Here is a 14997-nt window from a genome sequence, read left to right on the forward strand (position 1 = left end):
TGCTTTTTGCCCAGCTCATGGCATGGTGCTTGGCATATAAAAAGCACTTGACAAATATTGTTGAATGAATGGAGTTCCCACACCCAGAGATATCATAATAGTATTTACATGCTTCTGTTTCTAGCATTAGGTGGGTGACCTGTACTACCTCACCAGTAGTTATTGAAAAACATGTAATATCATGATTGTCGAAGGAGAGAAATTATCTTAGTTATATATGGCTTGGCTCACATCATGTCTCACTCAACCCTGTGTCTCGCTGATTATTCAGAATTATTCTTAAGCATTAAGGCGATTAGAATCTCAGGCTGTGGAGTCAAACAGAACTGCATTTCAGATACAACTTTCACACTTACTAGTTACATGACTGTTTTAAGCAATTTACTTAATCAGTTTAAGCCCCAGTAAAGTAGAGGTATTTTTCTTCTTCCAGAAAACAGAGGTGATGAAAAAGTACCTACTTCTAACTTGGTGGTAGAGCAGAAACACAGAAACCTTTCACTCTGAGATCAAGCAACCACAAAAATGCCCGTAATCGCCATTTCTATCAGCATTGTACTTTGGGTCTACCCAAAACAAGAAAAATAAGTAGCAGATATAGTGTTTGGAAAGGAAAAAAGCAAAACCATTATCATTTGTAGAAATATGATCATATACATAAAAAAATTTAGGATAAATTACTAGAATTAAAATGACAATTTAGAAAGTTTGATTCTTAAAAATGCGTTTTAAAAACTAATTGCATTCATGTACACCAGCAATAGTTATAAAATGAAAAAGAGAAAAATCGATTTTAAAAATAGCATTTAAAAATATGAAATATATAGAACTAAATCTAACAAATATGTTCAAGCCTTTTAATAGAAAATATAAATTGTGAAATTTATTGTAAGATGTAAGAAAGACAAATAAATGGAGAGAGGTAAAGAGACCAATTTCATGTACTGGAAAATTTTAGACTATAACAATTTCTGTTTCCCCCAGATTGAATCTAAAAATGTAACGCAATTCATGCCAAAGTCCCACAGACTGTGTGTGTGCACGCATGTGCATGTGTGTCTATGTGTGGGTAATTTCACTAGGTGATTCTAAAAGGTATATGGAGGTTAAAATGGCCAAGAGTATCCTAAACACCCTTAAAAAAAGAACAAAGTGGGAAAACATGTGTTACCAGATTTTAAAACTTATTTTATAAAAAGAATGGTATGAGCCAGGGTAGAAGAAGTGGCCCACTGGGTAGATGAAAGTCTAAAAAGCACCAGCACTGGATTCATGAGAAAGATGACACTGAAGACTTATGTGGACGTTTGGGAGAAAAACGGCGTGTACAGAAATGATACTAGGAAAATTATATTTGCATATGGAGTAAGATGATATTGTATCTCATTCATGGAACACATCAAAATAATTCCAAGTGGACTAAAGTTTATAAAATATGGAAGAATATCTTTAAGATACCAGTGTAGGGAGAAATTTCTTGATACCAAAAAAAGCATTTAACCATAAAGGAAAGGATAGATAATTTTAATCACTTTAAAGCTGAGTTCTATTTATTAAAAGATACTACTTTACAAGAAAAGTGAAGTAAAAAAGTAGAAAATACATTTGCAATATGTTAAACTGACAATGAAGGAGTATCCAGAATGTATACATTCCTACAAATCCATTGGAAAAACAAAAATACACCTATAAAAGTATGGGTAAAAGAGTGAAATAAACACTCTTAGATGTGCTAATCCATAATCAAGATTACCACCTGCCAATTTTGCAAAAATTCAGAAACTCAACTTTACCAGTGAGGATGTGGGGCTTTGAGAGCGCTCATCCATGCTGAAGAGATGTATTTTGGTGGAACCAATTTATAAAGCAATTTCATCTAGTAAAGTTGAAGATAGGCATACATCATGGCCAGCAATTCCATTTCCAGGTGTATACCCGTAGAGAAATGCAGGCATATGTGGACCAAAATACATATGTAAGAATTTTCATTAAGAGCATTTAAAGGCAAGCCACAGACCGAAAGAAAAAATGTGCAAAACACATAAAGGACTTAATAAATAGAGAGACTATAGCAAATAACAATGTAGTATATAGTTCAAGATAGCTAGAAGATTGTGAATGTTGTTACCACAAATAAATAATAAATGCTTAAAGTGATGGATATGGTATTACCCAGATTTGATCATTATACTAATATAATGAATATATTCATGCATTGAAACATCACACCGGGCCGGGCGCGGTGGCTGATGCCTGTAATCCCAGCACTTTGGGAGGCCGAGGTGGGTGGATCACCTGAGGTCAGGAGTTTGAGTCCAGCCTGACCAATATGGTGAAACCCTGTCTCTACTAAAAATACAAAAATTAGCTGGGCATGGTGGCTGTAATGGGAGGCTGAGACAGGAGAATCACTGGAACCTGGAGGTTGCAGTGAGCCGAGAATGCACCACTACACTCCAGCCTGGGTGACAGAGTAAGACTCAGTCTCAAAAAAAAAAGAAACATCACACTGTACCACATTAATATGTACAATTGTTATATGTCAATTACAGGTAAGAAATTAAATAAAAATAAACTATAAACTATCTTGTAGACAATAATGTATCATCAAACTGAATATTCTGCTCTCATGTACTTCCTATACTTATATTGACTCAGTTTGAATCTGGTCCCAAAAACTCACAAAATATAAGACTGTCACCAACATCACATCATAAGCAAAAATCATTAACTTGTACATGTAGAGTAATAAAATGACGTTTCACATTAAAAATATTATTCATATACACACACATACAAAGACTCAAAAGAAAACAAAAAGCTAATGGAAAAAATAGGCAAAAGATCTCAACAGATACCTCACCAAAGAAAGTATTTACAAAAATTAGTAAATTCTGAGCAGCCACCTTATATTAAAGAAAAGAAGGCATATAAATAGCAAAAAAAGCATATGAAAAGATGCCCAACATCATGAGTCATTAGGAAATTCTAAATTAAAACAATAAAATGTTACTACCCACCTACTAGCATGGCGAAAATCCAAAACACAGACAACATCAAACGTTGGCAAGGATGTGAAGCAACAGGAACTCTCATTCATTGATGGTGGGAATGCAAAATGGTACAGCCACTTTGCAAGACAGTTTAGCATCTCTTATACAGTTAAACATACTCTTACCATACAATCCAGCAATTGTACTCATTGCTATTTACCCCAAAGAGTTGAAAACTTGCATCCATGCAATAATCTGCACCCACATGTTGCTAGCAGGGTTATTCATAATTTTAAAAACTTGGAAGCTACAAAGATGTCTTTCAATAGGTGAATGAATAACAAACTGTGATGCATCTATACAATGGAATATTATTCAATGATTAAAAAGTGACCTATCTGGGAGATTGAGACCATCCTGGCTAACATGGTGAAACCGCGTCTCTACTAGAAACACAAAAAATTAGCCGGGCATGGTGGCGGGTACCTATAGTCCCAGCTACTCAGGAGGCTGAGGCAGGAGAATGGCATGAATCCAGGAGGCAGAGCTTGCACTGAGCCGAGATCGCGCCACTGCACTGCAGCCTGGATGACAGAGAGAGACTCCATCTCAAAAAAAGAAAAAGTGACCTATCAAGCCACAAAAGACTTAGAAGAAGCTTAAATTCATATTACCAAATTAAAGAAGCCAATCTGAAAAGGGTACATACCATATAATTGCAACTATGTGACATTCTGGAAAAGGCAAAATTAAAGAGGTAGTAAAAAAGATGAATGGTTGTCAGGTTCCTGGGGAAAGGGTAAAAGGATGAATAAATGGAGCACAGGGGATATTTTTTACAGCAGTGAAACTAGTCTGTGTGATACTGTAATAGTGGATACATGACGTTATACGTTTGTCAAAACCCATAGAACTGTACGACATAACGACATAAAGAGTGAACCCCATGCCAGGCGCAGTGGCTCACGTCTGTAATCCCAGCACTTTGGGAGGCCGAGGCGGGTGGACCACCTGAGGTCAGGGGTTTGAGACCAACCTGGACAACATAGTGAAACCCTGTCTCTACTGAAAATACAAAAATTAGCTGGGCATGGTGGCGAGAGCCTATAGTCCTAGCTACTTGGGAGGCTGAGGCAGGAGAATCGCTTGAACCCAGGAGGTGGAGGTTGCAGTGAGCCGAGATCAGGCCACTGCACTCCAGCCTGGGTGACAGAGTGAGACTTTGCCTCAACAACAACAACAACAACAAAGAGTGAACCCTAATGTAAACCATAGACTTTAGTTAATAAAAAAGTATGAATATTTATTGCCAGTTGTAACAAATGAACCATACTAATGCAAGGTGTTAATAATAGAGGAAATTGTGTATGGAATGGAGGGGGTATATGTAAACTCTGTACTTTCTGCTCAATTTTTCTATAAATCAAAAAGTGCTCTACAAAGTTAAGCCTATTAATGTCAAAATAAGAATCTCCACAGCAGCATTTTACATAAGAGCCCACAACTGAAAAAAAAGTGTTCACCAATAGTAGATACATTTATTGTTGTATAGTAAAACAATGGAGTACTATAAAACAATGAAAATGAATGAATTCCGGCTAGATAAAGAGGATATTACAAAGGGTTTCTGCATTATGCCTGCACTTCTCTAGGGGTATACACCTGGAAATGGAATTGCTGGCCATGATGTATGCCTATCTTCAACTTTACTAGATGATGACAAATTGCTTTCTAAATTGGTTCCACCAAAATATATCTCTTCAGCATGGGTGAGCACTCTCAATACCCCACACCCTCACAAGTAATTTGCTGGCTAATTTCTGTTTCTTGACCCAAATGGTGGCCACGTGGTTACTGTGTGTGTGTGTGTGTGTGTGTGTGTGTGTGTGTATGCATGTGTGTGTATTTATGGAGTATTTTAGATAGAGAGAGAACACTCTTCTACGTATATGATACTTTTCAGTATAATTAACAATTTCCATGAAACAGAAGAAATGATGAAGCATATAAATATCAAGAGTCACGAAAAGAACTAGAAAACCAAACATGTGAACTTAATTAAACCAAAAAGCTTCTGCACAGCAAAAGAAACAATCAGCAGAGTAAACAAGCAACCCAGAGAGTGGGAGAAAATCTTCATAATCTGTACATCTGACAAAGGACCAATATCCAGAATCTACAAGGAACACAAACAAATTAGCAAGAAAAAAAAAATGACTTAATCCTACCAAAAAGTGGGCTAAGGACATGAATAGACAATTCTCAAAAGAAGACATACAAATGGCCAACAAACATGAAGAAATGTTCAATTAGTGATGGAAACCACTAATTGCCAGGGAAATGCAAATCAAAACCATAATGTGATACCACCTTATTACTGCAAGAATGTCTGTAACCAAAAAAATAATAGATGTTGGTGTGGATGTGGTGAACAGGGATCACTTCTACACTGCTGGTGGGAATGTAAACTAGGACAACCACACTATGGAAAACAGTGTGGCGATTCCTTAAAGAACTAAAAGCAGAACTACAATTTGATCCAGCAATCCCACTACTGGATATCTACTCAGAGGAAAAGAAGTCATTATATGAAAAAAGATACTTGCACGCATGTTTACAGCAGCACAATTCGCAATTGCTAAAATATGGAACCAGCCCAGATACCCATCAATCAACAAGTGGATAAAGAAACTGTGGTACATATATACCATAGAATACTACTCAGCCGTAAAAAGGAACAAAATAACGGCATTCACAGCAACCTTGGATGGAATTGGAGGCCATTATTCTAAGTGAAGTAACTCAGGAATGGAAAGCCAAAATATATGTTCTCACTCATAAGTGGGAGCTAAGCTATGAGGATGCAAAGGCATGATAAAATGGACTTTGGGGACTCGGGGGAAAGGATAAGAGGGAGGTGACAGATAAAAGACTACAAGTTGGGTACAGTGTATGCTGCTGAGGAAAATCTCAGAAATCACCACTGAAGAACTCATTCATGTAACCACACATCACCACCTGTTCCCCAAAAACCTATGGAAATAACAAATTAAAAATAAATAAAAATACACATCTATCTGCATGTACTCTCCTGCTAAGGAGTAAATAATAAAAACTTCAATAACATCAAAAAAGAAAGAAAACCAAGGATTTAATCAATAACAAGAAGTTATAAGAAAAGAAGAAAAATTGAAGACCCCTCTGATAACTTTCCAACCCTCTACACCGCTAGACCACATGATAAGCAAAACAAACACTTCGGCCTTGCTGCCAGACTGACAAGGAGGAGAGGCCTGTGACAGGTCACTTTGGCTCAAAGCCACATTAATTTAGAAATGACCCCAGCATCAAACATGACAATACTCCCTATTTTTTTCTTCCAATGCTGTTTTCCATACTCTATACAGACAAAAAGTGCTCAAAAAACTGTTGATAAAACACAATTCTAGTAGCATAGTATTAAAAGGGATGTCCAACATGACAGACTTCAAAGATTTTTTTTTGCCATGACATACGCAGTTTTCATCGTAATAAATGTGGTATTCTTGGCAGGAATTTGTGACCATGAGCAGTGGTACACCTAGCGTACTTAACGCCCAGGGCAGATCACTGTTAATACCCGCTCCTCAACGTTTCAAACTGTTTTACATCTAAAATCACGGTGGCTCATGCCTGTAATCCCAGCAATTTGGGAGGCCGAGGCGGGTGGATCACATGAGGTCAGGAGTTCGAGACCAGCCTGACCAACGTGGTGAAACCCCATCTCTACTAAAAATACAAAATTAGCCAGGTGTGGTGGCGCATGCCTGTAATCCCAGCTACTTGGGAGGCTGAGGCAGGAGAATCACTTGAACGCAGGAGGCAGAGGTTGCCGTGAGCTGAGATCACACCATTGCACTCCAGCGTGGGCAACAAGAGTGAAACTCTGTCTCAAATAAAATAAAATCCTCACCTCTAAATTTACTCCTTTCTGAGTGGAAGATTCCTCTTACCTTATTCACATTCTGTCTCTTCTGAACCTACTACCTTCCTTTTTCAATTACGACCTCCAACTCCTCAACCCCTGCTACTTCTTTCAAACTGTCATCGCCACTCTAAGCTTACGTACCTCCAAACTCTAGATTACACTTGTCACCATCTCCCATACCTTTGCCCCAGTGACTTCCTACCACCTACCACTCCTAACTCCTAGCTTCAGGAAAAATTGTAGGAAGTAGGATGAAAAACAAAGATAATGTAAAATCTAAGTACGAAGAATGGCCTACTTAAATCACACAAATTTGCAGGTAACCTAATCAGCCTAACTTCATGACAAGTCATAGAGATCTTTAGCCACCTGACACAGGATCAGAGAAAGCAGGTGGTGAATCACCCATGCCTGAGATCAATGCCATTGATGCCAATGATCATATATGCAAGGTTTTCCCAACATCAAATGATACTTCACAAAACAAGATTACTAGGTAATGTTCTAGGAACAAAATTAAGTGCTAAGGATACAAAGACCAAGATCAGTCTTCACCCTGATAGGCATGCTGCAGAACCCCTCATCTCCCCTTCCTTCCCGTCTCCACTGCCACCTCAGCTGTTACGCAGGCTCCCTAAACCTTCTTATGTCCTGTCTCCTCTTATTCTATTCTTCCCTGCACTCTACAGCTAAAATAATTTTTCTTCTTCTTTTTTTTTTTTTTTTTTTTGAGACAGAGTCTCACTCTGTCACCCAGGCTGGAGTGCAGTGGCACGATCTTGGCTCACTGCAATCTCTGCCTCCTGGGTTCACGCCATTCTCCTGCCTCAGCCTCCCGAGTAGGTGGGACTACAGGCACCCGCCACCACACCTGGCTAATTTTTTGTGTTTTTAATAGAGATGGGGTTTCACCGTGTTAGCCACGATGGTCTCGATCTCCTGACCTTGTGTTCCGCCCACCTCGGCCTCCCAAAGTGCTGGGATTACAGATGTGAGCCACCGTACCCGGCCTAGCTACAATAATTTTTCTAAAGCATACTTCCAACTCACCCTGATTAGAAATGGTCATCCATTAGCTGTTTAAATTAAGGAACACCTATCCCAGTATTCAACCTCAACCAAATGTCCTTTCCATCCCCTTTTCCCACACCTCCCTTCTCCATGTACGTATCTTGCCACTTAGATGAGATCTTGTCTTGGGTCCCTGCTCTCTTTTAAACCTCTGGAGTGCTCTGTATCTCTTCTGTGGCATCTATTTTACTCTGCTTTCTTTTGTTAAATGTGTCTAGTTCCTCCCACTCAGCCCATTAGGTGTTAACATTTTTTAGACCAGAATTGTACCTTGTTCACAAATTTTTTTTTTTTTTGAAACGGAGTCTTGCTCTGTCACCCAGGCTGGGGTGCAGTGGTGCATTCTCGGCTCACTGCAACCTCTGCCTCGCAGGTTCAAGCAATTCTCCTGCCTCAGCCTCTAGAGTAGCTGGGATTACAGGTGTGTGCCACCATACCTGGCTAATTTTTGTATTTTTAGTAGAGACAGGGTTTTACTATGTTGGCCAGGCTGGTCTCGAACTCCTGACCTCGTGATCCGCCTACCTCGGCCTCACAAAGTGCTGGGATTACAGATGTGAGCCACCATGCCCAGTCCCCCTTGTTCACATTTTATTCACTTTAGCACAAAGTACATCAGCACATATATGTTAGGTACTCAAAAAAATGATATATACACAATATAATAATGCAAAATTGAATGGAGTCCAGTTTTGGACTTATTTTTTATTACATACTTCCTGAGGAGTCATACTGCATAATTCCAACAGCAACACTCAAAGTAGCTAGCTAAAGTACTGTTCACACTCAGATTTTGTACAATTTTGTTAATATTTTTTAAATCCTAAAATCTGGCTCATTCATGTCACTTTCCTGAAACGTCATGCATGCTCTAGAATGCCTGCCTCTTCTTTAACAATGTTTTATTGTTTTTAATTAAGCTTGTTATCTACATGACTCCCAGATCAATTCTGGCTGTGCTTATACCTGATAATTTATTTGTATAAATTGGGTATTCGTCTTATTTGCTGACATGCAGCTTTTCAGCATCCAGAGTAAGGTTTCTTCATTCATTAAGTAGAAGTGACATTGTCTCCACATTGTCAGCAGGTAGTGTGTGTTGTACATATGTGACTTACTATCACACAGGCATAAGCCATGGTTCAAAAAATTTCTAACAAAAGAAATGAGGAGCACAGGGTAAAATTGAGCTGAAATGAACATGTCATTAACCCTCTCACCTCTTTTCCCATTATGCTTTGTGAAAATAATCAGTGAATAATTCCTAGAGCTCTGGAACCTGGAACTCTCAGTGAAGAAAGGCAATAGGAGGCAATTAACACCCTGATTTTATTTTTTTAATAGCTTAACACTACGGGAGAAAATGTCTAACAGAGTATTTAAATTCAGCATAAAATCCTAGCAACCACAATTTTAATTGCATACTAACTGCAAAAATATTTCTTTCATTGTCTAAATAAAAGGAAGGCTATAATATGTACTGTCTGCTTGTTTCAGGACTCAGTTATTAATCTTTAAGAATCTTTGCTAGGATGAAAGCCTCTTCTTCCAGCAAATGCATCTTGAGACTGGGACTTAATCTTTTAAAATCCTAGCTCTCGTTTTGAACCATGTTAAGATTTCTATCCCTGACATAAAAACACCTTGAACAATTTCGGACACAAGAATTTCAGGAATTTTTTATTAGTAACTCAAAAACAATACCTTTTAAAAGTCACAAAAATGAAAAGCTACCTTTGTCTGCAACACATAAACACACATGTAAAAAAAAATGCACAATATGAAATTTGATTACTCAACAGCAAGTCATCACAAATGCAAGCAAAGATTGGGTTGCTGTTTCCATAGAGATGACTTTAAGTGGTTCAGTTCTTCTGGGAATTTAACCAAATCCCCAGCAGCAGAAGAAAATCATCAGCAAAAATTCTGTAGCATATGAGAACTGCCAACAAATCAATGAGAGAAAAAAAAATACTTTCATTTTCTTTTCCTTTTTACCAAGAGGAATACCGTCACACTGAGCTCTTTGAAGAAGTATACAGATTTTGCTGGTCACTCTGCGTGTAACTCAAAACTAAATAATACCAGGTTGCTTCATTCTTACATTAAAAGGGCTGTTGGTACCAGCCAGGCTCTACAGCACATGCAATCCTGGAATGGCATTTAGCCAGGAACAAGGACTGTTGCATCTTCCCATGTCTCTCTGGCTATGGTCCTAAAAGAAAACCCTCAACCTCCAGGGTTATCTCTTGGGAAAGAATGCAAATGGGATTTTATTCTCTAGTATGTTTTTGAAGCTATGCTCATCCTGGGGTGTGTGTGTGTGTGTGTTTGAAATTTTTTTAGTTCTACTTATGACCCAGTGATTAAAGTAAGCGTTTGTAGGAAAAAAATAATAGGTGTAGTACTTTTTATTATTTTCTTTTGTTTCACCAGTCCTATATCTGGAAGTCTCTTCTAAGTATCAAGATAGAGGTCATCTAGTTCAAGATGCTTAAATTCTCTCTTCAGTATATCTTTTCAAGAACAAGAGGTGTGACCAATACACAATAGGCAATCAATATTCAATGAAAATGTTTGTCTCAGAATGAGTAAAGACCTCCAGTGATAAGGAATGCATTCCTTTCCAAGGAACCCATTCTATTTTTTGAAGAGTTCACAACATCAAAAAAAAGTTCTTATGCTGAGCATGAATCTATCTCCTTTTGACTTGCACCGCTGAACTCAATTCTGTGCTTCCAAGGAGATACAATTAAGCTCAATACTTTCACCAAACGACAGCAACTCACAAACCTGAGGGCGGGTTGAGACTACTCTTCCTCACAGTCCAATCTTCAGCCCTCTCCATTCCTCAGTGACAAGGTTTCCTTTCTCCTCCCTATGCTACTCATTCATCTCTAGAAATAGGTTGGTTTGCCAGACTTTATTTACTCCAGTTCTTCTAATCTAGATAGCTGGCCTAAATAAAGGGGAGAAGTATAAGAAAAATGCCATCAGAGGCCAGGCAGGTCTGTGTAAAGCATCTTTAGGTAAGGCCTCAGAGAGTGGTGACAACTGTTATAACTTGGAGAATTAGTTACCAGGCTGAGTAATGAAATTTACATACTTTTAAAATATTACACACACACACACACACACACACACACACACACACACAACTTGTTCTGCAGTTGTGATCCTTGGGCAAATTACGCTGATACCAAAAATTAAATTAGCAGGGTACCCATCTGAAATTTGAGAACTTAAACATTCCCTGATTAGGCTAGAGGAGAGGAGAGAGCAGTCATCTATGTCATTAGACACTCTGGCAAGTGATTATGAGAATTTAGCAAGTCAACTTTCTCTCAATGGCACACCAAAAATATACAAACCAAACTCATCATTCTTTCACTGCTCAGTATCTTCCATCAGGTAACCGTGTTTTACAGCAGAATGAATAGTGCACAGTCAGAAAAGATACGTCGTGATTGAACAGTAATAAAAATAAGTTAGCCCTGGATAAAAGACAAGGACCAGTTATCAGAGTATTTTTTAAACCTCATATTATTAACTTCCACACACAATTAATTCTTTCCTTTGTTAAGACTTAAAATGTTTTTTGAACGCATGAGTTGTGCTCTCCTTTATATGTAAAGGTCCTAATGCTGCATAAAGTGCGTGCAAATTGTCTGTCTTCCCATCAACCACACAGGAACATTCAGGAGCCGACGGGCTAAGAATTAGATACTGTCTGAGGCACAGCCCAGGGAAAGTGGCTGCTCTAAGCTCATTTTGAACTACCAAGGTGATGTTATGAATACCAGACTACAAAATCCTGATTTAACCACCACAAGCTCCAGCGCATGGGACATGGGACCAAAAAAGAGGCAAGTTTTTTCTCCGATTGGTGGAAAAGTATCATTATTTTATGATCACATGTCTTGGAGTTCTGAAGCAATTGGTTAGTGACACTTACAGCAAGTAATTAGTGGCCTAGTAGCTGGAGTCGTCCACATGCAAACTCCTCTACAAAGCAACCTCTGGGCATAGCCCCACTTGACTAATTATTGAATCATCATTCATGAGTTTAACCATTCTTGTTACAAATTAATATTAGAGTTCCATATACAAACAAATATTCACTCTCTAACGAAGAATAAATAATTTCTTGGTTTACCTTTGTCCGTGATCTTTGATCCAGCAGGCTTATCTGGGACAGTAAGATGGTCATGATTGCTACTCAATGAGGAAGTATCATCACTAGATAAAGAGTTCAAAAATCCACTTTCTGATGTGACAAAACTGTTTTCCAGGGCCTTGTGGATGCCTGCCTCTGAGGGTACAGGTGAATGAACTTGCACAGCAAACGTTATTGGTTGTCCCTCATCTTCAGCAGCAGACAAACTGTTAACTGTGTCAGGCAAGGATTGTCTCTCTTTAGATAAGGAGGAAGGAAAACTGCTGGGTGTCTTCACTGTATTTTCCAGGGAAGAGAAAGAACACGATGTTCCACTCAGGCTGGGTGAGGATGAAGATGCCTGCTGTGCAGCCTATTTTTCACAAATAAAACCAAAAAAAGAATAAAAGACATCATGATTAAACCATCATTCTCTACCTTTTATTTTCAATCACGGTGTCCCCGTGTTATTTCAAAAAGTGACCAATAATAAAAGAGTCGAAAGGTAAAGACATGATATTTATTTCTGTTTGACACACATTAGGATTTCATTCTCCAAAACTGATTTATGTAACTTTAAATTCACTGTTCTAGGATCTGAAAAATCTCCTTATCATGATTTGTCCTATTCTTCAATGCTCTCCAGAAACTTAAGAGGCCTCTTTTGGGAATGCTTCAGAATACTGCATTACACTTTGAGCAAAATATAATTTGCAATCTATCACTGAATTCACACTGATGGAACAAAAAAGATAATTATGAAAAAGGAGAAGCTGGGTGCGATGGCTCATGCCTGTAATCCCAGCACTTTGGAAGACCGAGACAGGCAGATCACCTGAGGCCGGGAGTTCAAGACCAGCCGGGCCAATATATTGAAACCCCATCTCTACTAAAAATACAAAAATTAGCCTGGCTTGGTGGTGCGCACCTGTAGTCCCAGCTATTCAGGAGGCTGAGGCAGGAGAATCACTTGAACCTGGGAGGCAGAGATTGCAGCGAGCTAAGATCATGCCACTGCACTCCAGTCTGGGTGACAGAGCGAGACTCTGCCTCCAGAAAAGAAAAAGAGAGCAAAAGCTGGAGCCATTCCAGAAACAAAATACGAACTTAAACCCTTGAATATCGCTCACATATTCCTTAGTGCATGAAAAGCCTTGGCGACATTTTCATCAGTACACAGAGAAAACATCAAAGCAACATCACCAATGATATGGTTGGTTCTGTGTCCCTACCCAAATCTCACCTCGAATTGTAATCCCCACATGTCAAGGGAGGGACCTGATGGGAGGTGATTGGATCATGGGGGTGGTTTCCCCCATGCTGTTCTCATGATAGTGAGTGAGTTCTCATGAGATCTGACAGTTTAAAAGTGTTTGGCAGTTCCCACCTCACTCACTCTTTCTGCTGCCACCATGTAAGATGTGCCTTGTTTCCCCTTCGCCTTCCTCCATGATTGTAAAGTTTCCTGAGGCCTCCCCAGCCATGTGGAACTGTGAGTCAATTAAAATATCTTTTCTTTATAAATTACCCAGTCTCTGATAGTTCTTTACAGAGGTGTGAAAATGGATTAATATAACCAACAATTCTTGGAAAGAACTTCATTTATTCTGAGATTTTTATCTTTGCTACATTTTGATGTTGAAATACATGCCTTCTTTTTAAAAAATGGTGACAGTACATATAAGCCTTTGTCTCTTTGTCTCTTTTCCTTTCTTTAATGTCCTATGTAGCAAAATAAAGATTCAGCAACTCTGTCTTGTTCCTCCATTTTTAACTTTATTGGCCAACAAAATCAAAAAATCTAGACTCCAGTACTCTACAGATCACCCTATATCTCCAACAGCAGACAAGATAGAGAAGGCATTTTATGGTTCAGTTGCATTACATCATCCTATGGGACATGCCTGTCAACATCAAGCATTCAAAACTCCAAGGAAGGCCAGGCACGGTGGCTCATGCCTGTAATCCCAGCACTTTGGGAGGCCGAGGTGGTCAGATCTCTTGAGGTGAGGAGTTCAAGACCAGCCTGGCCAACATGGCGAAACCCCGTCTCTACTAAAAATACAAAAATTAGCAGGACATGGTGGCTCATGCCTGTAATCCCAGCTACTCAGGAAGCTGAGGCAGGAGAATCACTTGAACTCAAGAAGCGGAAGTTGCAGTGAGCCAAGATCACATGATTGTACTCCAGCCTGGGCAACAGAGTGAGGCTCCATCTCAAAAAAACAAACAAACAAAAAAACTCCAAGGAAGTGTCAAGAAGGTTGACAGAGAGAGGAAGCCAAAGAGCAAACTAGGATCTTCTTCAAAAACCCTCAGAATCATTGCAACTAATTCAGAAGAGTTGACCTTCTTCCAAATCAATATGGTCCCCAGGAAATTTGTAGATTCTGAGCTCTGAGTTTTGATGGGAGAAGCCAATATTTACCCAATGTGTACCCAATCAATTCCATGCTAGACATGGATTGTCAGATAATCAATAAATACACTTTTAAGTAGCATGACATTAAAATCTCTAGTTAAGATACTAACTAATCACATATCTTCTCAATAATCATATACTGGCACGTACATAAAAAAAATCCATTCAGGAATATGTCAAGTACCTTGTAAACTGGTTATCTTACACCACTTAGATCTTTAATAACCAAGAGATCAAAGACCTATAATTTCAATAAAACCCTAGTTATCTAGAGGAGGGAATGCACTACCCCCAAATTGTCCAAATAAATGGCAGGAATAGTTTACTCGTTAGCAGGATCTACAAAATAAATATTAACAAAAATATCCATTCTGGCCCCGTCCTGACA

At 38.8% G+C, this 14997-nt stretch overlaps 1 protein-coding gene across 1 annotated transcript in view; it reads right to left on the reverse strand.

Annotated features, from left to right (window-relative positions):
* Positions 1-14997, reverse strand: part of IPCEF1 (interaction protein for cytohesin exchange factors 1) — a 95325-nt gene that overhangs the window by 33012 nt on the left and 47316 nt on the right. Inside the window, exon 8 of the mRNA XM_063707355.1 lies at positions 12188-12560. Within this exon, the coding sequence (XP_063563425.1) occupies positions 12188-12560 (373 nt within the window). The remainder of the gene's footprint in view (positions 1-12187; positions 12561-14997) is intronic.

Source organism: Gorilla gorilla, chromosome 5 (assembly GCF_029281585.2).
Source record: "Gorilla gorilla gorilla isolate KB3781 chromosome 5, NHGRI_mGorGor1-v2.1_pri, whole genome shotgun sequence".
Taxonomy (NCBI): Eukaryota; Metazoa; Chordata; class Mammalia; order Primates; family Hominidae; genus Gorilla; species Gorilla gorilla.